Source organism: Lissotriton helveticus, chromosome 5_1, assembly GCF_964261635.1.
Source record: "Lissotriton helveticus chromosome 5_1, aLisHel1.1, whole genome shotgun sequence".
Lineage (NCBI taxonomy): Eukaryota > Metazoa > Chordata > Amphibia > Caudata > Salamandridae > Lissotriton > Lissotriton helveticus.
This window is the reverse complement of record NC_136065.1, coordinates 1,011,836,064-1,011,861,783: the sequence shown is the minus strand read 5'-3', so window position 1 is coordinate 1,011,861,783 and position 25,720 is coordinate 1,011,836,064. Positions and strand designations below refer to the sequence as shown.

The window sequence follows — 25,720 nt, the reverse complement described above, 5'->3', positions numbered from 1 at the left end:
AATATTTTTGCCCCTTGTACAAAATGTGCTACCAATGCTTTTAAGCTCACACACCCTAGCACAGGCCTGGGCTCAACAGTTTTCTACATAGAGAAAATTGGCTTTTAGGGCGGCGTAACTAAGCAGCAACCTGTACAAAATGCGTCACAGAACGCCTCTAACAAGAAATCATTGAGTCACTAATGAGATATTCCTCACGTGCGCAGAAAGACGCACTAAATGTTTTCGGATTTTTTCGATGCTGTTCTTCAGACTGTACCAGCAGTAAGCATACTTTTCTAGCACTTTAAATGAATATATATAGTGAAAAAAAGCTATTTATAAACGTGGGGTACAGCAAACTATGCTTTTGCGTACGAAATGACCTAAAATATGCGCATTATGCTTTACATCATGCCACAGCACTGTACCGTGTACAGATGCCTCCTCCTCTCTGCTTCTTTTCATTGGTGGCTCCTCTCCTCTGTCAGGATAGACGTCTACATGGGATGTATGCCTTCAAGGCCCGGGATGTAACAGACAGGAGAAAATGAGTGAGTGTTAAGAGTCTTCAAAACACCCACCAGGAGCACTAATGAAAAACCACAAATTATCTTGCAGTAATTTATTGAGCACCTATGATCAATTTGTCACATTGCATTCTGACGCTACCTCAAGTCGGCAAAATAGCTAATGTGTTTTGTGTTAATGTGTTTTCCTGTATAAGCTACAGCTTCTCTGACATAAATCTCTAAGTAAAGTTGAGAAATGTGGCACCGTCCTCTCTATTTCTCCCCGGCCCACTCAGAAGCTATTAGACCAGTGCTTAATTTGAGCCGGTGGGCAGCACCCGCACCAATTTTTGGGGGCCGGCATCTATTTTTCAGCATCAAACATTTACGGAAAGCAAGAGATAGATAAACAAACAAAGTGGAAACTCAGAGGAAAGAAAGACGGAAAAAACATCTCAAAGGAAGAAAGCTGGAGCCTGTAAGAGTGGGCAAAAGGGAACGGGAGTGTCTCGTAGTCAAGTAAAGGGGTCAAGACTACACAGGCCTTGGAATACCGTGCACTGATTTGTGATTGTACCAGCAGGTTTCAGAGCAGAGTTTTGGGCACCGGTACTCATTCTATTTCAAATAAAGCACTGTCTTTGACAAGACAGCTGACAGGAACAAAATTATCTGTTGGTTAGAAAGAATGATGCTGATAAGAGGCATTTACCTTATTTGTGAGCCCTCACTGCTGACCTGGGATTTCTGCTTTATAGAAATCTCAGACTACTCTGCTTTACAATCTAAAATCCAACTCGCCATTTGATTCTTTCTTGCAGCCATTTTGAGCTTATTATATCAAAAGGTCAGAGCAGTCCTGAACAGAAAGCCCAATGTCTTGTTATGATCTGGCTTGTCAGCGCAACTGTCGCCTGGCAAAAATGTGGGCATCACTAGAGGGGGTGTTGGGCTTCGCCCACATGTTGGGAGCCAGGACTTTATATTTTGATTGTGCAGAAGTTGTGTGCTTCCGCAAAAAAAGGGCTTACACTACACACAGCTGTGATCTTTTTGTTTATTTAATCAGCTGCCTGAGCTTGAATTTTCAGGGGCACGCACATACCATTGTAATGCTGAGTGATTTGCTCAGAATCACAGGATGTTGAGCCTACGCCGAGACTCGAACCTCGTTCCCCAGCTCCAAAGTCAGCAACTCTGTCTGTTAAGCCACATCCATTTAGTGTGTGGACCGTTTTTTTAGACTGTGCCGTTTTATGGTCAATTGGGTCAGGTTTAACTGTTGCATTCCCTGATATTAAAACAAACAAGCTCAAATCCATGCAGTGTTCATACTTGGCAAAACACTTATACAGCGTGTCAAAACTGTCCCGATTTGGAAACGTGGGCAATTTTTTTTAGCTATTTAATTCACTAATGGGGTCCACTTTTATTTTCTGTCGCTCTGCGACCCTACCTGCGACTAGCATAGTTTGGACTCATGCTTTGCAACCCTCGGGGACCTGAACTTCGTCTTATACAGCCTGATTCATCAAAGACCCGTTTTGCGAGCCTATAATAGCGATTTATAAGGAATCGCTATTACAGACTCGCAAAACGGGATTCATGTAGGAATCGCAAAAAGAATTGCGATTCCTACACATTCCTTATTGGCGATTAGCAAATTGCTAATCGCAAATAAGGAATAACTCCCCATTCATTCCTATGGGCCAAAAGGCCCATAGGAATGAATGGGGAGTCAATCCTTATTTGCGATTAGCAATTTGCTAATCGCAAATAAGATAGCGATTTAAAGGGTGCCAGGGGTGTCCAAAGGACACCCTGTAGAACCCCTTAAATGCAAATTGAAACAGGTGTTGCGCACACACATGTCCAAAGGACATGTGTGTGTGCAACATGCAACTTAGAAAAATGCTTATAAAAGCATTTTTCTAAGTTTTCGCTATTTACCACGAGGTTTGACCTTGCGGTAAATAGCGGGCCGAAATTGCGAATTCGTAATTTTTAAATGGATGATGAATTGCATTTAAGGAATCTCAAATAGAGATTCCTTAAATGTAATTCCTCGCAAAATAGCGAAATCGCTATTACCGATTTTTGCATTTGGGATGATGAATCCCAAATGCAAAAATAGCGCTCGCAAAGGGCCAGATTCTCAGAATCTGGCCCTTTGCGAGCCGATTTCGGCTTGATGAATCAGGCTGTTAGTCTTTAACTCCACAATAAAAAGAAACATTCTCCATATTAGTAGCCAAATCACTGCATCTTGTACACTCCTATCTCAACCCTGTCCACCCGTGGTGTAACTAAACATAGGGGAAGAGAGGCCCTGCAGCCCTGACATTAACGCTGAGGCCAGCAGCCCTACAGGCTTTGATCTCCCCCATCAGTCCTGCCTGCAGCCCTTCAGTGGTATGCATTACATACTGTTTCGCAAGACCTCTCTAACTCCCAGCTCGCTCATTTCACTGCGGGATTTATGTCCCTGCTATCATTGGCTGCTCTCCATAGGCTGTTCTCTGGCCTCACAATACATGACCACTTGCCTTTGAAGCGGGTGCCAGGAAGCCTGTTTTGGCTACTCAGCAGGGAGGGCCAGTGCAAGGACGGCCATTGGCCTCACTCCCCTCTGTCTACTGTCTTGGGGGCCAAAGGTCACCTGCGCTCTGCTTTACAAGGACTATAATTTAATAATAATGTTCTGAAGCAGTGTCCCTAAAAAGGATTTTAAAGGGCTGTGCGAGAAAACACATCCATCTTTAAGCCTATAAATGCTCTTTTGTTTTGACAATTATTATATGCTTTTATTTCGACCCTAAAAAGCCTTGACATTCCGTTGTCATCTTATTGTTTGCCTCGAGTCCTCAAAGAAAAATCGATACAAAGGCCCTGTTAACGAGACAGTAAGAGAGGTAGGTGTCTCTCTGGGGAGACCGCTCCAGCGGATTCTGACTGCCCCGAAGTTCTTACACTCGAAAATGTTAAAAACACCAAGGCGGGTTTCACCGTGTGCACCATTACACCCGGTAGAACACCCCAATGGCATTTCCTAACCCTCAGAGCAGGCGGGGGGAGGGTGTGGGGGGGGGAGTCTGATGAAAAGTCCCAGGAAACAAATGCAGAAATGTAGCCGGTATTTTCATGTCACACGTTATTTTACATTCTGAGGACTTCTAGTAAGGTCAGATTCAGAGGTGAAATACTGTCTGTAATCTGACCCGGTTTCCCTGCCCTTAAATTCGTAAAGAGGGGCCAAATGTTGAGCCCAACCTAGTTCTGCACTTCCAGGCTCCCGGACAACATGTAAAATGTGTGTCAGAATTAATGCAGGAGGACTTAACGCGAGAAGAGAAGCTCTGTCTCACTTTTCTCGCAGAACCTAACTGAAAACTGCAATGACTATCAGAGACTGACTGCCCTGTGGCTCCTCAGTCGCTGAACCCCCCAATCCATGGTTTCTCAAGAGAGCTGACAATGACCAAGTACTGTGTTTATGTTTAATCATGTGTACTCAAGACAAGATAATAAAGTGCGGCCTGTTCGCACCATGAGTAATTGTCCGGATACTCAATAAAGTTCGGGTGTAATCAGGTCTGCAGAGAGGCACTGCAGTGGCGGCTCCTCCACTGAGGCGGAGGAGCGTCGCCCCACTGCCCGGAAGCAGCAAAAGGAAAAAAATAAATGATAATAAGGTAATGTTATTATCGTTTTATTTTGTCCTGCTGTGGCAGTGCGTGAGGAGGTGGGGCTGCAGAGCAGGGGAGGAGTGGGAGACACTTCTAAGTGACTGTTTGGTCAGCCCTCTCGGGCCGACCCAAACCAGGCATGCGCACTTTCCTGTTCTCCATGCAGGCAGCATTACAGCCTGCATGGAGAACAAGCCCACCCCACAGCCCCTCGCCGAGCAACGTGTCAAGGCACTCAGATACAGCATTGTGATTGGCTGCTGGGAGCGTGGGAGCCCTGGTGCTTCCTGCACCCTCACAAGAATCCAGGAAGAGGACGGGACAGGGCACAAGAGACCCGGCGGCAGCCTTCCAGCCGTTTGGCTGGGAGGTAAGTGAATTTTTTTGACCTGATTCCCCCACCCTTTGCCCCCACCCGGATCACTGCTGCTTCTAGGCAGCAGCCACGACTGTGAGAGGGGCAAGGACCCTTTGGAGGTCAGGGATGGGGGTCGGGGGGAGGGGGGTAAGACTGGGGTTCAGGCCATAACAAAATGTCAACTACAGAAATGTAAGTTTTCCCCTCAGAATAGAGCTGGAACTCCTAAGCTTTATCGTCAATGAATGGTAAACAGGTAATGCATGCTCGAATTGTATCTTCCCTTTACAAATACATGAGAAACATTTCGCCCTAAGCTTTATTACTTGCAGGACAGAGTGAGTAGGTCCAATAAAAGCTTGTTTATGGGTCCTTAAGGATCAAGAAACTGACTTAGTACTGCTAAGGTTTCGCGTAATAACATTGCCCAAGACTTGGCTCACTCATGAGCGAGCAGCGCCTGCAGTCTAATCCATTTTCTTTAGAGACATCCCAGTGGGAACAGTGAATTTGCACCACAACAAAGGAGAGAGTATTACCGTGAACAATCAACTTTGTGTCTGTATCAGTCACGCGTCGTACATTTTCTTCCAAAGTATTTTATTTAGTTTCACAAGGAATATGAACCAAGTGTCAGAGGAGAAAAAACTCATTATTAGAAGTAAGAAATCAATGTACATGTGGTCAGCACTCATGTGGCCAACCCTTTCCCCCTCATGGGAGTCTTCAATTACAAAGCATTTCTGGCAGCACAGTAAAAATACATTGTAAGTCAGTTAAGTACAGGCACAGTATGATACACATTTATTGGCTGGCCTCAGGGTTATACATGTCCAAGTCTTAGACCATAATGTTCTTGTGCAGTTCAGGACCGGGGATCCCTCCTTTATTTATTACAGTACATGGTTCCAAAGATTCTCAATGTTCTTTCCCCCATCATGGAGATCCAATGCCAGTGTTTCCATTGCTATCATCTCCTATAATTTATTGGGCCATCCTTGGACGGTCCATATAGTTGTGTTTTTCCACTTTAGTGCAATGAGTTGTTTTGCAACCAGGTTTGTGGCATTTTGGAAGTATGCAGTCTAAGGATTACCATTACTGGCTTGTGGGGAATCCGGAATGCCAATACCCCTTTAAAGATACTTAGTATCTCTTTCCATAGGTTTGCAGCTTTCAAAGGGACTACCACATATGTCAATCATACCCATATTGACCCCATTCATGCCAACATTTCCCCTCTATCTCGAGAACATTTTTTATTTCATTTGGGTAATATGCCATAGAAATATATGTTTATGTAGTATCTCTGTGGTTTGTAGAGCCCAAGGTCTCTGCCATCCTTGCATCGAAGTAGCGTTGCCTAGAAAGTCATGCCCTCTTTAAATGTAGAACATTTCGTGTTTGAGTTCAGGCTCCTAAGTGAATTAGATGCATGAAAGTAGCTCTTTCATTATAGGATAAGTCATAAATAATTATTCTAACAGGGATAGGTCTCTAGTACTCGCAAGCTTATAATGTCCTTGCCTGCTACCACACGCATATTGATGGTAAACCCTTCTCTAATTGTATGCGCTGCAATCCGACTCCCTTGAGCTCGACAAAACCCGGATTGAAGATAGGACTTCTTAACTGCCGCTCCCTTCCTAAACATGCTCTCGAAACCAACCTGTTAATCCAAGATCAGGATTTGGATCTACTGTTTTTAACGGAAACATGGCTATCAGATAGCTCCGACTCGGACATCGTCACGGCCCTTCCCACAGGGTACCTCTGCCAAGCCTTACATAGACCCAAAGGGAGGGGAGGGGGGGTAGCCATAATCTTCAGGGATCAATTTACCTGTAGAACCTCCAACGCCCATATCGAGGATTGCAAAAGCCGTCAATTCTCCATCCAAACCTCCCCAGCTCACTCCCTGTCAGGGCTACTGATCTACCGCCCCCCAGGTGCTCCTGGCAATTTCATTAATGCCGTCATCGAATCAGTGTCACAACTAGCATCTTCTACCTCCAACTTCCTTATGCTAGGTGACCTAAACCTCCACTTCATGGACCCTACGGACCGGATAGCCTCTGACCTCCGGCAAGACCTAATGTCACTCAATATCCGACTGGTCAACAACGAGCCTACCCATGAGAAGGGACACCTACTGGATCCCATCCTCACTAATGTAGCAACTATCATCACCAGACCACCCGTGACCCTCCCATGGACGGACCATTTTCTGGTCCCTATCTCCTGGGAAATATCCACCACGAAGCCCCTAACCACTAAAATTCAGGTAACCGACAGACGGTGGCATAAACTCACACCCGGGGAATGGGCCGCCGTCCTTGCAGACTCCATCCCCGAGCTCTCCACCGATCCTGCCACGGCTGACAAGCAGTTTAATGAGTGGATTACCTCTTCTCTAGATACACTTCTCCCCAAAACTGCGACCTTCAAACATCCCAAAAGACTATCCTCTGCTCTATGGTACACCCCAGAGCTTAAAGCCCTGCGCCAAGAGTGCAAGAGAACGGAACGCTCTTGGAGAAAAAACAAATCGGAAACTAACAAAGACATCTATTCTACCTCCCTTTTAATCTATAAAACCGCTATTCGAAAAACTAAAAGCGCTTTTTTCCAGGAGAGAATAGAGAAAGCGGGATGCTCCTGTAAGGAATCCTACGCCATCCTTAAAGAGCTTCTGAAAACCCCAGAACAGGGACCGAGATACCCAACGGATCCTAAAGCCGATCAGGAAAAATGCCAACAATTGGCTAATTTCTTCCATGATAAAATCCAAACAATTCTTGATTCAATCCCCCTCGCGAATCCGTGTGAAGAAAACGATCTCCCGTATTCCTCAACACCTACTTGTCTTTCTTCTTGGGGTCAAGTTACAACTAAAGAAGTAGGAAACACGCTGAAATCCACAAAGAGCGGATCTCCCAGGGACCCCGCCCCACTCCGGATCCTCAAGGAGGTAGCCCCCACGATCATTCCCCCTCTGACATATCTGATCAACGCCTCACTCCAACAGGGAGTTGTACCCCCGAGCTGGAAGACGGCCGTCGTAAAAGCTCTACTAAAGAAACCTTCCCTCGACCCCGAAAATCTGGCTAATTACAGGCCCATCTCCCTACTCCCGGGAGTCAGCAAGATTGCTGAAAAATTGGTTAATAGGAAACTCTCTCAGTTCTTGGAGAGCAACAATAAGCTAAAAAGTTCCCAGACGGGCTTTCGTCCAGGGCAGGGCACTGACATCGCCCTCCTGGCAGCGGTAGAGGAAGCCAGAGCACTACTGGACGGAGGAGGATCAGTGGCAGTGATCCTCCTCGACCTAAGTGCGGCATTCGATACCGTCAACCACCAACTTCTCATCAAAAGACTTAAGAGAGTTGGTGTGGAAGGCTCTGCCCTTTCCTGGCTCTCATCCTTCTTAGCTCAACGGACCTATCAGATCTGGGAGAAGAACGCCTGCTCCTCCGAAATTCCCCTCCAATGTGGTGTGCCTCAGGGCTCCTCCCTGAGCCCCACTCTATTTAATATCTATCTGTCCACATTGGAGGAGGCTATCACCCCATTCGGAGTGAGCGTCGTCAGCTATGCTGACGACACACAACTAGTGGTGTCTCTATCTCACCCCAGACAACAATAAGCAGACCTACTTAACTGCCTTACGCAGGTCCACTGCTGGATGAACAATTCAGCCCTAAAACTAAACGGGACGAAAACTGAAGTTCTGCTCCTCGGCCCGAAAGGGCTCACACTCTCCCCGAACATCTGGCCAGCTTGTATGGGCCCCCCCCCCTGATCCAAAAGAAGAGGTAAAAAGTCTGGGTGTGTGGCTCGACACTGACCTCTCATTCACTGTGCAGGCAAAGAAAGTAGCCGGGACCTGCTTCGGGCTCCTGAAATCGCTGAGGAAAGTCCTGCCCCTCCTGCCCTTTAACTCCCAAAAATTGCTAATTCAAGGCCTAATACTTTCGAGGCTCGATTATAGCAATGTGATCTATCTAGGCGCCCCTGAAGCGACCCTTAACAAGCTTCAGAGAATCCAGAATACCGCGGCCCGGATCATCACAAATACCCCTGCCAGAACTTCCGCTAAACCTGCTCTAAAACTCCTCCACTGGCTTCCCATAAGGGAGCGGGTCAAATTCAAGGCCTTGTGCCTAGCCCACAAACTACTACAAAATCAAGGCCCCCCTGTTCTCAGTAAACTCATCACACCCTATAAATCCACAAGATCCCTCCGTTCGGACACAGAAAATTTCATCACCACCTCCAGATTCAAGAAAGCCCGCTCGGGTGGAAGACGTTTCTCAGTACAAACTGCACGCCTTTGGAACTCGCTCCCCCGCGACCTGCGACTCGAACCACAATACCTTCGCTTCAGGAAGCGGCTCAAGACTCATCTTTTTCCCCAATGATTCATGCTTACTCTTAACACTGATCTTCTGTCCCCCCCCCTTTTTGCTTGCCCTCGGCCCGCTGAACTGAAGAGGTAGGGTTCCTAGCGCTGGGATACCTCAGGGTGACTACGCGCTCTACAAAAATAAATAATAATAATAATAATAATAATGTAATGCCAAGTCCCAAAGTCACAATTGAAAGTAGTGCATATGTTCTAATACACCTATGTGAAATGTTTTTTTAGAAGAATTAAAATATTGACTTTCACCTACATGAAATAAATTCCTGGGCATCGTTCACCCCCTCCACCCAAGACTCCACAGGCAGAAATTAAAGATTTAAAAAGATGAGAGTAAAGGGATATTGGAAGAATGTGATGATCTGATTTTTGCAACTTTATCACATGCTTCTAAAGTTGAGCATAGGCTATTGCTATCGTATACGTAGCCTAATGGGGGTGTATCCTTTTTGGGAATTCATGCTACATCCCACGGTGCTCCCTGCTTTCTCTATGTGGTCCTAATGTTTCTCTGTTTCATACAGTGACCATTCAAATAATATGCAGATTTGAGCTGCTAATTTATAGTTATGTGGGGCAAACCTAAACAACCCACTTCCTTTCCTACCATTAGGACAGGTTTGACTACCCTTGGTTTCTTGGCTGCCTAAGTAAATGTGTCTACTGCAGTCTAAAGACATCTCAAATCTCTTCTGGGTATCATCACTGGGAGAGCATTCAATAAGTACAATAATCCAGGTAATACATCCATATTAAATGCTGCACAGCCATGATATAAACATGGGCTGCCAGCGTCGTAGATAATTTTTTTAGTGGTTGTGAATAGTCATAGGTAGTTCTCAGAGTTATGTTTTCTTAAAGCTATGGGATATAATACCTTTTCTTCTTAGTCCACTAGAATTGTGAAATATTAAAGATTTGAGTACTTGTCATTAGATCCCGAACCAACCACTGGTATTTCAGATTTTTCCAGGTTTACTTTAATTCTTGATACTGCATGGCACTCTTGTATAATGCGCAGGGCTGCTTAAATGGAGTCCCCAGGACCATTTACTGTTAGCAGGATATCATCAGTGAATAAGTGAATCTCATGTTGGTCATCTTCAAATGGCATCCCTTTTATGTTTGCATCTTACCTAATCATTGCGAAAATAAGTGGGAGAAGGGGGCATCCCTGTCTTGTCACCCTAGAAAGATGAATTGTCTCTATTTTCCCTCCAGTAAATTAAATGTTTACACTGAGAGTTTTAGAGTTAACCTTGTTAAGGAGTATCATATTCAAACCTAGTTCTGCAGCGTATAGTATTTGACTGAAGAAGTTCTGATTGCTCTTATTGAATGCTTTTTCAGCATCAAATGACAGTATTGTTTGTTAGTTGGTCAATTTGGTATTTTGTGTTTGTTGGTTTTTAAATGGTAGTACTGCTATCAGATGCTTGTCTGTTGGTAATAAACGCTGACTGGTTTGGCTTAATCAAAAAGGGCAAATGTAGAGACAACATGTTAGCTATGATCTTAGCACAGAACCTGCCATGAGAATTCAAAAGGGCTACTGGTCTTTAGGTGGTGCACATATCTTTAGGCCTGCTGGTTTTATGAATTAATATTATATTAATTTCAGTCATTGATGGGGTGACTATTTTGGGATGTTTTTCTCTCAAAATATGTTAAAAAAAACATGTTCTTGAAGCTTTGTGTTGAGACAGAAATGGTAACAGACATTAATCCCTGCCTTTAGTGCACCAAATGCAACAATATCTGGATCCCTAGTGAAGATTGTTGGTAATCGGCGAGCATAAATCATGCATTTGCACCATAACCTTGGCTAGTCTGATGCATTGCTGTCTTGTTAGCCCAGGATGGGTGGTAACCTCACAGTGGTGAAGGGATGCTGACCTATTCAAATAGTTAAATAGCACAAGTGCACTGAAGGCAGCATAGTATGTTTTTGTAATTATAATCAGTTGAGTAAATAAGTCTTTTTTTACCTGTATCACTGTAGTGCGGCCTACTCATGTACAGTTCCACTGTTGTGTGCTTAACTCACCGTGGACCTACATCATATTAACACCGTCCTCTTTTTCTCGTATTTCTCACGGCACTCCTGATGGTTCCCAGTCAGGACCGTAGATCACTCGAGAGAGGTCTGTTCGGAACTAGTGAAGTTCGGATGATCGGCTGCCAGACGAGGGTCTATTGGGCAAGAGCTCTCCCGATCGTTGCAGTCGTTCACTCTGTCGTCGGGACCTCTCCCACTGGATCCACGAGTCGCTGATGGGCCCCACGCTTGGGACGCCAATTGTAAAAACAATTTCAATCGGGTCGGGGACAATCGATATTTGCCCGGCGGTATTGCCTCTGTGACCCTCTAGTTATTTAAATCAATGAAGGGGCAGGCGCTGGAGACTGGAAAGCAGGAAACAAGGTTTTTATTCTCTCCGGAGGAGAACACAACGAAACGGACAGAAGGTATCGTTCAGAGGTGCTCTAACGTACATTTGAGGCCTGGCCCCTTATATACAGTGTTTTATGGTTTTTATTGCAGTTTACAAATATGTGACAAAGCTTTGATATACGGAAAGACATACCCGGAATCCCCCTTTGGGGCCCGTTCCCACACACATTTACAGTTGAAATCCCCACCCTAATCACAACAGGTGGTGAGCATCGCGCAGCTGGATAATCCGCCGATTCACGGGATGAGGGGAGTCTGATTGGATCTCATGGGGCGGGGGCTTTGATCAACCCGGGGATTTCTTTGATGGGGGAAGCTTTCTATTGTACGGGGAGGGGCGAGGGTGGTATCGGCAGAGCTGGGTGTCGGCTTGGGAACGGGGAGGAAAAAACGGGCACACGGGGAAAAAGGGGGTTTGCATCTAAGGGCCGGAGATCATGAAAGGAAAGCAGGGAGGTGTCGCGCTGGGAACAGGATGAGGGCCGGGGGCAGAGCAGCGCCGAAGAGGGGTTTATGACTCCAGGCAGGTGCAAGCAGGGGGGGTGGTCAGCGGGCAGGCTTAGCGAAGGCAAAGGGCTATGTCAGGGGCCAGCGGCATGCAAAAGGGTTGGTTCTGATCGGGGCATCTTAAAATGGCGGACGCGCGCAACAAAAGTGTGGCATCAGGGGAAGAGGCAAGATGGCGCAGATAATGTTCACCAAAACGCACTAATTTTCCACAGTAGTGCTTTGAAGTGCACATTGGCGCTGTGATGTATGTGTATATGTGAGTTGTGCAATACATGGAGGCTTGTGGGTTCCATTTTAGAGACCCAGGGACTTGAAAAAGACTGTGGAAGTGCAGGAGCTCCCCCTTCCCCCATACAGATTTGTGGGTTGCTTTGCTCCTGAGAGCTGGGAGGGACATACCCTGGAGGAAGGGAGAACCTGGCTCTCCGGTGCACTTCAAAAGGGCTCTTTGATACTGGAAAGGCCACTGGTCAGTGGGGTTGTGTCACATCTCAGTAAGGAGATGGGGCTGATAAGGGAATTATAAAGAGTAGAACTGGGGGCCTTTGCAGGAAGGCGATATGTTAAGACTATATCGGTGAGGCTGAGATTTGGGTGTGATCCACAAGTAACTTCCATGGCCTGTGTTGTGGGGCTATCTGCGTGGGAGTAGCTCCTGCTGAGACATACTGCTGCCTGGGCAAAGCACAGGGTAGAGGAGCGGCTACATCAAAGGAGCCCTCCCAACCAACCCCTGAACCCCCGCCCACCCCCTCCCCGCCAAGGTATGAACATCAGATCATGAGACACTAATTCACATCTGTGTCTGTAAACGAATTATACAAAGGGAAGCTTGAGTCTCCCAAATTGCCAACTGTTAAGCAGTCAGCTATGGCGTTACCTGGACATGGCTGGACTGTTCATATTGTTGTGTGTATCATAATGTCAGCAAAACATTTATGTTATATTTAGAACTGTCCCAGTCGCCCCAGTTAATGCTTTTGTTATCTGTCCATCTTAAACATAAAGCTTTTCTTTCCAGCAATTCCACACTGTATAGTAGCTGTCAATACATTTTTTGAAACACAAGGACTGCCATCTGTGCAGATAAAAGCTCCAAGGTTTTTGTTTCACCTTAATGAGTTTTTGATCTCTTCTCTGTATTGAACCCTGTCTTTTACAGCTCAGGGAATATGTTTTCTATGTTAAGGGTTGAATCCTTGACTTCTATTGTAGTCACATCAGTAAGATCAACTAAGCCCTTCTAGATGGAGGCCAGCTGGCAAGTAGCAAAGGTTACATTCTTTTTTAAAACATTCTGATTTAGAATAAATAGCATTTGCACATTTCCCAGATAACTCCGTTTTACACGCAATTTCCAAAATGCTTGTCAACTCTGAATCTCCATCCATCTAGAGCCTCTCCTGCATACTAACATCTCTAGCAAACATCACAGCCTGGTCTCTAACCAACCAATTCCTGTAGGGCACCAAATTTACATTCAACAGCAAGTTTCCTCATGGTTTAATATAACCATCAATACTTTCGTGTTCTTCACAATTTCTTTGAAAAAAAACTTGTATCTAGTGAAGCAAATACAAACATTTGGTTCAAAATAAAAGGATCCAAATCCTCAAAAACATCGTCATCTCTTTAACTGCTCTCCTAACCAGGGGCATTGCTTGGTCAGTAAGACTTGGGGGGTGTGAGCTCCAGATTCCCGACAATCAAGCCGGCACATCAAGTTAACTATTATATGAGAAGCCGCGCATGAGACTGGCTTAAGGGCCAATGAAGTGAGAATTGTGAGGAGTACTTAAAACACAGTATTTTGCAAAATACACATTTTCAAATCAGAAGAGTGTGTGTGGTTTTGTCTGTGTATTTAAAAATCCCCTGTGAAATCCAACAGACACCTTACCATACCCAACTGAAAGGTCCTCTACCCAACGATTTACTAATTAATACATTATTAGGGTAGTGTAACACCCCAAACACACCCCTGAAGCTACTCCCCTGTCCCGTAGGTGGTTTATTATACACTCTCAAGCCCTCTGGACCAAAAGAATAAAACACAATATGTTCTTCCTTTCGTACGTGAATTTGTTCTCTTTGTCAATTGTTGCAATATAATTAAAAAAATATTCCTTCCATTCCATCCCAATTAAATTAGGCTTCCGTGTAATGCATAAGAACTACTTTTGTGGGTAAATAATTATTCTTTGAGAAAATATTCTGCTGTGTGGATTTACTCTGTGACCAGTCCACTATCCACCCTTCACCACACAAAATGCAAGTGTGGTAAACAAGTTACTATGCCAAGCAATACATTTAAATTCCACGGGTTGTGATGAAATACTCAATAATTCAATCCACTATAATTTTTTTCAGCAAATGTTCAAATATACATGTCAAAAAGATTACATTTCACCTTTACTCAACAAGATATATCCTATACAATCACTAGCTACAACAGGATATTTCCCCCTTTTTTACGAAAAAACCTATCATGATCCCATGCTGAAGTGTCATATACTAGTGTGTATCTCCCATTCTTTGCAGCAGTAAGGTGGCTGCCACATAAGTCATGTCTCTGAGCTACATGAGTTTTACTTCATGCTTGGTGAATACTTGTGCTCCTTCCTGTCATTATGATCAACAATTGAATGATTTACGCAGATACACGTGCTGGATACAAAGATTCCTTGGCCTGGGCGTAAAATTCCACTTCGTTCGTGGAGATTGCAGAGTTTTTCCCACTCTGTGCAGCACGTAGAGTTACAAGTGCTCCGCTCGGCAGTTTTCTACTCGCTCACCAACGTTAAGTTGGCGAGCAGGAGCGAGGAAAATCTTACTTCAGACCACCTCGCAGCGAGATTTCTCAACGCTCCACGTTAGTTCGCACACATTACCAGACATTGTGTAATATGTCTGGTTTTCGTCCTATAAATGTGTGAAATCTCATGTTTGTTTTGTGCCCTTAATGATGGTTGCATTCTTTCGGTGTGCTAATTGCACTTAGTTAGATTCAATGGACTTTCTACTAAGAGTGACTATCTATATGTGACTATTATTCCTCATATTTCTGTGCTGTTTTAAAATATAATCTGTTTTAGTAGAAAGCCCATTCAACCTAAACCAGATATACCACACGAACTTCTCTCTTTATTCATAGCTGAGAGCAAATACAATCTCCCTTGTCAGACGAATACGACCGGTCGCATAACCATGTCTAGGGGATAGTGTCCCACCAGACGTGAGTAATATATAAAAAACACAAGGGGGATTATCCTTTTCCTTGTCCTGACCAAAGCCATTGACCCAGCAAGGGAGCATGCCGGCTGACCTTTTGTAAGTGATGTGAAGGACACATTACAGGTCCTATTTTTCACGTCCACCCTTATCATTGTTTTGAATAAATCTAATCCATACTAATATTATAAAGAGAGAGCCCAAACTTTTGAGGCGGGTAATCTCAGTAACCACAGGACCAATCACAACACCCAATACAGCGTTGGAAAGGGCAGTTGCAGCAGAAGGACATAGGCTATGCAGATGGCCACCATATACATTTAAAAGGTAAAAGAACCGTGCCAGCAAAGTAGTTCCTTGTGGGCGTGTCTGCGTTGTGCTACTCTAATTTCCGTAGTGTACCTGTTTCCTGGTACAGAACAGAAACTGATTCAATATGTCTGCTTCATGATCCTCACAGAACGATATGCAGCACATGTTGAAGTACACCACCTGAAGACCTCATGTACCACACTTAAGACGCTGGATTAAAGTAAGTCTATTGACATTGGTTTTTCTATAATGACCTATGAAGAGAGCAGCTTTCCTGGTCCTACTCCTCCCCCATCTGCTTTTACATTGTATTGCAGATTTTGAAACTAATAGGAGCAAATTTCAGCCCAAGACGTGACGCCAGACATGCCGTCCGCCTCACATCATGTAGGTAACGTGTTGTTATTAAAAGTAGAAATGTTGTGATTTATAGAAGTTAGTAGGTCGTGAGGGAAGTTTGCGCTGTTATGTAATATTGTTTCCCCTCTTTCCCTGACCATTAAAGTAACCTCAGAGGGGGTCCCATATCAATGTAGGTAACGTGTTGCTTGGCCTACATGGTATACGCAATCCCACCACGTGAGTTTATTATAACAGGCAATGTCCTTTTTCTAGGCTCTCCCTCTTGTCCTGATGAAGACCCCAACATGAGGGAAGAATAACCCTTCCATTTTTCTCGGTGTCGAAACGTAGACCTACGCCAAACCCTACACGCCATAGGAACAAATGAATAATTTTTTCTAACCTATGTGTGATGTACTTTGGGAACATTGCTAGTACCTTAATTGTAAAGGCGTTATTATTTTCATGTGATGATATACTGTGACACCACCTTTACCACGTCCCACGCCTACCTTTCACTCCCCTTTTCTTATCCTCACTGAGAGCAACTATTGTGTAATGAATGTACGAATTACATAAATGATATGGAGATGATTTACAAATAATGGTATGCAGTAAAAAGCATAAGTACTGCATTGATATGGAATAAACACAATTCCTTTGAATATTGCATACTATATTCTTATTGTGCAGAATATATGTATCTAAAGACTATTGTGGTGTGGAAGATTACATTATATACCAGTATATGATAATTGTAAAATATATATTCTACTCGGACCACCTCATCTTTTTACTTCCGTTGTGCTGTGGGCGTGGGCTGGGGGCGTGACTAACGCTGGGGGCGTGTGGTACGGCCATCATATCGTGGGCTGTGGGCGTGTGCTGGGGGCGTGACAAATGCTGGGGGCATGACAAACGCTGGGGGCGTGTGTCTGCCCTTCATCCCCTTGTGAGTCGTACATACAAGCACCAATTATGTTGCTGCGCAGCATCAAGGGGCACGCTGGGGGCGTGAGAAACCGGGGGGCGTATGTCCGGCCTTCATGCCAAGTGAACGCAATTGCGCCGTATCAAGGTGCACGCTGGGGGCGTGTGCTACGTTCCACCCTTCATGCCATGTGGGTTGTACATTAGTCAGACAATCGTCTGCTGTGGCCGTGTGCTGGGGGCGTGACAAACGCGTTCAGCTGGAGGCGTGGTAAGTAACGTTACTGCAGCCTCTCCTGCGCGCTGTTACTGAACTCTCTCATTCAACGAAATTACACGCGCCTGCTACCAGGGCTCTAGCTGGGCTCAGGCAGCGGATCAGTACACTAATTACACACGCCTGATAACATCAACCAGGGCTGACGCTGGGCCTCAAGCGGGGGAACATGCGCCTGCTAACATCAAACAGGCCTGCATCTGGGCCTCAACCGGGGGAACACGCAAATGAGCGTGTCTGCGGGGACAATTACTGCAGCCTCTCCTACTCGTTGTCACTCAACTCTCTCATTAAACAGATTTACCCGGGGCTGATAACTCTCTCATTCAACAACATTACACGCGCCTGCTAACATCAACCAGGGCTGTGGCCGGGCTCAGGCAGCGGATCACTACACCAATTACAAGCGCCTGCTAACACCAACCAGGGATGCTGCTGGGCCTTCTCCATCCCGATCCTAATGAAACAAAAAATGTTGTCTACCGCGAGATTTTAAAATAAATTGCCCTTGCCAAATACACACATTACACACATTCTATTTCATACCCGAACAACGTCGGGACGGGCTGCTAGTTCTATGATAAAGAGGTCATTTTATTTCACTTTTTTACAACCTAGTTCACAACTATTTAATTGGATCGCCTCCTGGTGTAGGCCAACAAGACCCAATGATGATGCTATCAACCATGACTACACCAATGGCCAAAGACATGTCAAAGGCTGAAAATGGCTGTTGAGGGTCCTACATATTTCTTATCAAGATCCCTCGAGGCCTTAGGGCTCCACTCCTTTTTGATTCTTTGGAATCCCAGACTGCTTCTACTTCCCTCTCTTGATAGATTGTTCATTTTTAACTTTTGCCCGCACTTACTTTGTAAAGGTATTGAACCTACTATGATGGAATGGGGTAACGTAAATGGGTAAATGTTGTTACAAACATGTTGCTCACCTTGATGAGTTGGAACCTGACTAAACAATCTGAAGATACAATTTTAAAGCTGGTAGTCTATGCCGCCAGGTGTCACTGACATTACAAAATTGTTGTTAGTTGCTCACAGACAGTAGCTTGGAACACCACCTGATGGTATGTCATAATCTTCAACATACTGAGGTCCGGGTTTGTCAACTCTTGTATATATGCCCCTCACATCCAAAGTGACCAGGGACAGCAAAGGTTGAATGTGTGCGTGAAGATGCATTTTCAACCCAAACAAACGCATTAAGGTTTTTCACTTCACTTTGTGAATGAACAAGTGTATTTTACCACAGATGTAACAAATTTGCCACGCTTTAGGGGGATATGCAAAAAATCTGGCATGGATCCGGCCCTCCAGGACCGGTTTGGAGAACCCTGCTTTAGGGAAATGACCAATGTAAAAATGTAAGCATGCTGGTGCTGCAGAAATATAAAGTGTCATTATTTACTCATAGAGAGAGTACATTTATATTCATTTTGTTACCAGTACACTGCGCCACTTACGTGGAGGACGGAGTCATGATGCAGCCCCCTTTGTCAGCAGATGTTTTGCAGTGGCACCTTCTCTCCAGCGTGTCGTGGTTCATCCCAAAGTTGTGGCCCAGCTCGTGGGCCAGAGTCACTGCTGCACCGAGAGGGTTGTCCGAATGATCCTTCAATGAAAGAAATCAAGGCTTAATTACCCTATTCCTCAAGTTGCAAGAGCAGCTGCGCTTGTTATCTGCATCGTGGGACTTTTGACATTTAGCACATATTTTACCGCCGGGTGCAGTCGAGCGCTACTCATTAAGGTGCAAATCACCTGAGGAAAATGCAGGAGGCCTGCCATGTGTCTGTGCTACCAGGTGTAATGAGCTCCCTGGCATGCACGTGACTCATGTCCATGCTGGAAACATCTAATTAGGTGTGTGATAGCGGTGACGTCTTACCCAGTGGCTACAAGTTCAGCACTTGCTAAGTTCAGCGGATTGTGTGACGTGCCCTTGTCTGGTTCAAGGCTTGAAAGATTAAAACAAGCATTTACAATGCAATGGTTTTGCCTTTGTTAAAGTTAGAGCTATTGGCATTGCTCTTGACACTCTGAAGCTCCACTCTGAAGCTCCACTCTGCACTCTGAAGCTCCACTCTGCACTCTGAAGCTCCACTCTGCACTCTGAAGCTCCACTCTGCACTCTGAAGCTCCACTCTGCACTCTGAAGCTCCACTCTGCACTCTGAAGCTGCACTCTGAAGCTCCACTCTGCACTCTGAAGCTCCACTCTGAAGCTCCACTCTGAAGCTCCACTCTGAAGCTCCACTCTGAAGCTCCACTCTGAAGCTCCACTCTGAAGCTCCACTCTGAAGCTCCACTCTGAAGCTCCACTCTGAAGCTCCACTCTGAAGCTCCACTCTGAAGCTCCACTCTGCACTCTGAAGCTCCACTCTGAAGCTCCACTCTGCACTCTGAAGCTCCACTCTGAATCTGCACTCTGAAGCTCCACTCTGCACTCTGAAGCTCCACTCTGCACTCTGAAGCTCCACTCTGAATCTGAAGCTCCACTCTGAAGCTCCACTCTGCACTCTAAAGCTCCACTCTGAAGCTCCACTCTGCACTCTAAAGCTCCACTCTGAAGCTCCACTCTGCACTCTAAAGCTCCACTCTGAAGCTCCACTCTGCACTCTAAAGCTCCACTCTGAAGCTCCACTCTGCACTCTGAAGCTCCACTCTGCACTCTGAAGCTCCACTCTGAATCTGCACTCTGAAGCTCCACTCTGCACTCTGAAGCTCCACTCTGAAGCTCCACTCTGAAGCTCCACTCTGCACTCTGAAGCTCCACTCTGAAGCTCCACTCTGCACTCTGAAGCTCCACTCTGAAGCTCCACTCTGCACTCTGAAGCTCCACTCTGAAGCTCCACTCTGAAGCTCCACTCTGCACTCTGAAGCTCCACTCTGAAGCTCCACTCTGAAGCTCCACTCTGAAGCTCCACTCTGAAGCTCCACTCTGAAGCTCCACTCTGAAGCTCCACTCTGCACTCTGAAGCTCCACTCTGAAACTCCACTCTGAAGCTCCACTCTGAAGCTCCACTCTGAAGCTCCACTCTGAAGCTCCACTCTGAAGCTCCACTCTGAAGCTCCACTCTGAAGCTCCACTCTGAAGCTCCACTCTGCACTCTGAAGCTCCACTCTGCACTCTGAAGCTCCACTCTGAAGCTCCACTCTGCACTCTGAAGCTCCACTCTGAAGCTCCACTCTGAAGCTCCACTCTGAAGCTCCACTCTGAAGCTCCACTCTGCACTCTGAAGCTCCACTCTGAAGCTCCACTCTGAAGCTCCACTCTGAAGCTCCACTCTGAAGCTCCACTCTGAAGCTCCACTCTGAAGCTCCACTCTGAAGCTCCACTCTGAAGCTCCACTCTGAAGCTCCACTCTGCACTCTGAAGCTCCACTCTGAAGCTCCACTCTGCACTCTGAAGCTCCACTCTGAAGCTCCACTCTGCACTCTGAAGCTCCACTCTGCACTCTGAAGCTCCACTCTGAAGCTCCACTCTGAAGCTCCACTCTGAAGCTCCACTCTGAAGCTCCACTCTGAAGCTCCACTCTGAAGCTCCACTCTGAAGCTCCACTCTGAAGCTCCACTCTGAAGCTCCACTCTGCACTCTGAAGCTCCACTCTGAAGCTCCACTCTGAAGCTCCACTCTGAAGCTCCACTCTGAAGCTCCACTCTGAAGCTCCACTCTGAAGCTCCACTCTGAAGCTCCACTCTGAAGCTCCACTCTGAAGCTCCACTCTGCACTCTGAAGCTCCACTCTGCACTCTGAAGCTCCACTCTGCACTCTGAAGCTCCACTCTGCACTCTGAAGCTCCACTCTGAAGCTCCACTCTGAAGCTCCACTCTGAAGCTCCACTCTGAAGCTCCACTCTGAAGCTCCACTCTGAAGCTCCACTCTGAAGCTCCACTCTGAAGCTCCACTCTGAAGCTCCACTCTGAAGCTCCACTCTGCACTCTGAAGCTCCACTCTGCACTCTGAAGCTCCACTCTGCACTCTGAAGCTCCACTCTGCACTCTGAAGCTCCACTCTGCACTCTGAAGCTCCACTCTGCACTCTGAAGCTCCACTCTGAAGCTCCACTCTGAAGCTCCACTCTGAAGCTCCACTCTGAAGCTCCACTCTGAAGCTCCACTCTGAAGCTCCACTCTGAAGCTCCACTCTGAAGCTCCACTCTGAAGCTCCACTCTGAAGCTCCACTCTGAAGCTCCACTCTGATGCTCCACTCTGATGCTCCACTCTGCACTCTGAAGCTCCACTCTGAAGCTCCACTCTGAAGCTCCACTCTGAAGCTCCACACTGAAGCTCCACTCTGAAGCTCCACTCTGAAGCTCCACTCTGAAGCTCCACTCTGAAGCTCCACTCTGCACTCTGAAGCTCCACTCTGAAGCTCCACTCTGCACTCTGAAGCTCCACTCTGAAGCTCCACTCTGCACTCTGAAGCTCCACTCTGAAGCTCCACTCTGAAGCTCCACTCTGAAGCTCCACTCTGAAGCTCCACTCTGAAGCTCCACTCTGAAGCTCCACTCTGAACTCTGAAGCTCCACTCTGCACTCTGAAGCTCCACTCTGCACTCTGAAGCTCCACTCTGAAGCTCCACTCTGAAGCTCCACTCTGAAGCTCCACTCTGAAGCTCCACTCTGAAGCTCCACTCTGAAGCTCCACTCTGAAGCTCCACTCTGAAGCTCCACTCTGCACTCTGAAGCTCCACTCTGAAGCTCCACTCTGCACTCTGAAGCTCCACTCTGAAGCTCCACTCTGCACTCTGAAGCTCCACTCTGAAGCTCCACTCTGCACTCTGAAGCTCCACTCTGAAGCTCCACTCTGCACTCTGAAGCTCCACTCTGAAGCTCCACTCTGCACTCTGAAGCTCCACTCTGAAGCTCCACTCTGAAGCTCCACTCTGAAGCTCCACTCTGAAGCTCCACTCTGAAGCTCCACTCTGAACTCTGAAGCTCCACTCTGCACTCTGAAGCTCCACTCTGCACTCTGAAGCTCCACTCTGAAGCTCCACTCTGAAGCTCCACTCTGAAGCTCCACTCTGAAGCTCCACTCTGAAGCTCCACTCTGAAGCTCCACTCTGAAGCTCCACTCTGAAGCTCCACTCTGAAGCTCCACTCTGAAGCTCCACTCTGAAGCTCCACTCTGAAGCTCCACTCTGAAGCTCCACTCTGAAGCTCCACTCTGCACTCTGAAGCTCCACTCTGAAGCTCCACTCTGCACTCTGAAGCTCCACTCTGAAGCTCCACTCTGCACTCTGAAGCTCCACTCTGAAGCTCCACTCTGCACTCTGAAGCTCCACTCTGAAGCTCCACTCTGCACTCTGAAGCTCCACTCTGAAGCTCCACTCTGAAGCTCCACTCTGAAGCTCCACTCTGAAGCTCCACTCTGAAGCTCCACTCTGAAGCTCCACTCTGAAGCTCCACTCTGAAGCTCCACTCTGCACTCTGAAGCTCCACTCTGAAGCTCCACTCTGCACTCTGAAGCTCCACTCTGAAGCTCCACTCTGCACTCTGAAGCTCCACTCTGAAGCTCCACTCTGCACTCTGAAGCTCCACTCTGAAGCTCCACTCTGCACTCTGAAGCTCCACTCTGAAGCTCCACTCTGAAGCTCCACTCTGAAGCTCCACTCTGAAGCTCCACTCTGAAGCTCCACTCTGAAGCTCCACTCTGAAGCTCCACTCTGAAGCTCCACTCTGAAGCTCCACTCTGCACTCTGAAGCTCCACTCTGCACTCTGAAGCTCCACTCTGAAGCTCCACTCTGCAGCTCCACTCTGCAGCTCCACTCTGAAGCTCCACTCTGAAGCTCCACTCTGAAGCTCCACTCTGAAGCTCCACTCTGAAGCTCCACTCTGAAGCTCCACTCTGAAGCTCCACTCTGAAGCTCCACTCTGCACTCTGAAGCTCCACTCTGAAGCTCCACTCTGCACTCTGAAGCTCCACTCTGAAGCTCCACTCTGCACTCTGAAGCTCCACTCTGAAGCTCCACTCTGAAGCTCCACTCTGAAGCTCCACTCTGAAGCTCCACTCTGAAGCTCCACTCTGAAGCTCCACTCTGAAGCTCCACTCTGAAGCTCCACTCTGAAGCTCCACTCTGCACTCTGAAGCTCCACTCTGAAGCTCCACTCTGCACTCTGAAGCTCCACTCTGAAGCTCCACTCTGCACTCTGAAGCTCCACTCTGAAGCTCCACTCTGCACTCTGAAGCTCCACTCTGAATCTGCACTCTGAAGCTCCACTCTGCACTCTGAAGCTCCACTCTGAAGCTCCACTCTGAAGCTCCACTCTGCACTCTGAAGCTCCACTCTGAAGCTCCACTCTGCACTCTGAAGCTCCACTCTGAAGCTCCACTCTGAAGCTCCACTCTGCACTCTGAAGCTCCACTCTGAAGCTCCACTCTGAAGCTCCACTCTGAAGCTCCACTCTGCACTCTGAAGCTCCACTCTGAAGCTCCACTCTGAAGCTCCACTCTGAAGCTCCACTCTGAAGCTCCACTCTGAAGCTCCACTCTGCACTCTGAAGCTCCACTCTGCACTCTGAAGCTCCACTCTGAAGCTCCACTCTGAAGCTCCACTCTGAAGCTCCACTCTGAAGCTCCACTCTGAAGCTCCACTCTGAAGCTCCACTCTGAAGCTCCACTCTGAAGCTCCACTCTGAAGCTCCACTCTGATGCTCCACTCTGATGCTCCACTCTGAAGCTCCACTCTGAAGCTCCACTCTGCACTCTGAAGCTCCACTCTGCACTCTGAAGCTCCACTCTGAATCTGCACTCTGAAGCTCCACTCTGCACTCTGAAGCTCCACTCTGAAGCTCCACTCTGAAGCTCCACTCTGAAGCTCCACTCTGAAGCTCCACTCTGAAGCTCCACTCTGAAGCTCCACTCTGCACTCTGAAGCTCCACTCTGAAGCTCCACTCTGCACTCTGAAGCTCCACTCTGAAGCTCCACTCTGAAGCTCCACTCTGAAGCTCCACTCTGAAGCTCCACTCTGCACTCTGAAGCTCCACTCTGCACTCTGAAGCTCCACTCTGAAGCTCCACTCTGAAGCTCCACTCTGAAGCTCCACTCTGAAGCTCCACTCTGAAGCTCCACTCTGAAGCTCCACTCTGAAGCTCCACTCTGCACTCTGAAGCTCCACTCTGCACTCTGAAGCTCCACTCTGCACTCTGAAGCTCCACTCTGAAGCTCCACTCTGAAGCTCCACTCTGAAGCTCCACTCTGAAGCTCCACTCTGAAGCTCCACTCTGAAGCTCCACTCTGAAGCTCCACTCTGCACTCTGAAGCTCCACTCTGCACTCTGAAGCTCCACTCTGCACTCTGAAGCTCCACTCTGCACTCTGAAGCTCCACTCTGCACTCTGAAGCTCCACTCTGCACTCTGAAGCTCCACTCTGAAGCTCCACTCTGAAGCTCCACTCTGAAGCTCCACTCTGAAGCTCCACTCTGAAGCTCCACTCTGAAGCTCCACTCTGAAGCTCCACTCTGAAGCTCCACTCTGAAGCTGCACTCTGCACTCCACTCTGAAGCTCCACTCTGAAGCTCCACTCTGAAGCTCCACTCTGAAGCTCCACTCTGAAGCTCCACTCTGAAGCTCCACTCTGAAGCTCCACTCTGAAGCTCCACTCTGAAGCTCCACTCTGATGCTCCACTCTGATGCTCCACTCTGCACTCTGAAGCTCCACTCTGAAGCTCCACTCTGAAGCTCCACTCTGAAGCTCCACTCTGAAGCTCCACTCTGAAGCTCCACTCTGAAGCTCCACTCTGCACTCTGAAGCTCCACTCTGCACTCTGAAGCTCCACTCTGCACTCTGAAGCTCCACTCTGAAGCTCCACTCTGAAGCTCCACTCTGAAGCTCCACTCTGAAGCTCCACTCTGAAGCTCCACTCTGAAGCTCCACTCTGAAGCTCCACTCTGAAGCTCCACTCTGAAGCTCCACTCTGAAGCTCCACTCTGCACTCTGAAGCTCCACTCTGAAGCTCCACTCTGCACTCTGAAGCTCCACTCTGAAGCTCCACTCTGAAGCTCCACTCTGAAGCTCCACTCTGAAGCTCCACTCTGAAGCTCCACTCTGAAGCTCCACTCTGAAGCTCCACTCTGAAGCTCCACTCTGAAGCTCCACTCTGAAGCTCCACTCTGAACTCTGAAGCTCCACTCTGCACTCTGAAGCTGCACTCTGAAGCTCCACTCTGAAGCTCCACTCTGAAGCTCCACTCTGAAGCTCCACTCTGAAGCTCCACTCTGCACTCTGAAGCTCCACTCTGAAGCTCCACTCTGCACTCTGAAGCTCCACTCTGAAGCTCCACTCTGCACTCTGAAGCTCCACTCTGAAGCTCCACTCTGCACTCTGAAGCTCCACTCTGAAGCTCCACTCTGAAGCTCCACTCTGAAGCTCCACTCTGAAGCTCCACTCTGAAGCTCCACTCTGAAGCTCCACTCTGAAGCTCCACTCTGAAGCTCCACTCTGAAGCTCCACTCTGCACTCTGAAGCTCCACTCTGCACTCTGAAGCTCCACTCTGCACTCTGCAGCTCCACTCTGCAGCTCCACTCTGCAGCTCCACTCTGAAGCTCCACTCTGAAGCTCCACTCTGAAGCTCCACTCTGAAGCTCCACTCTGAAGCTCCACTCTGAAGCTCCACTCTGCACTCTGAAGCTCCACTCTGAAGCTCCACTCTGCACTCTGAAGCTCCACTCTGAAGCTCCACTC

General features: G+C 47.4%; 1 protein-coding gene across 1 annotated transcript in view; it reads right to left on the bottom strand.

Annotated features, from left to right (window-relative positions):
• ADAM12 (ADAM metallopeptidase domain 12) overlaps window positions 1-25,720 on the bottom strand; it is a 1,594,455-nt gene that overhangs the window by 678,775 nt on the left and 889,960 nt on the right. The window contains exon 9 of the mRNA XM_078640467.1: window positions 18,496-18,644. Within this exon, the coding sequence (XP_078496593.1) occupies window positions 18,496-18,644 (149 nt within the window). The remainder of the gene's footprint in view (window positions 1-18,495; window positions 18,645-25,720) is intronic.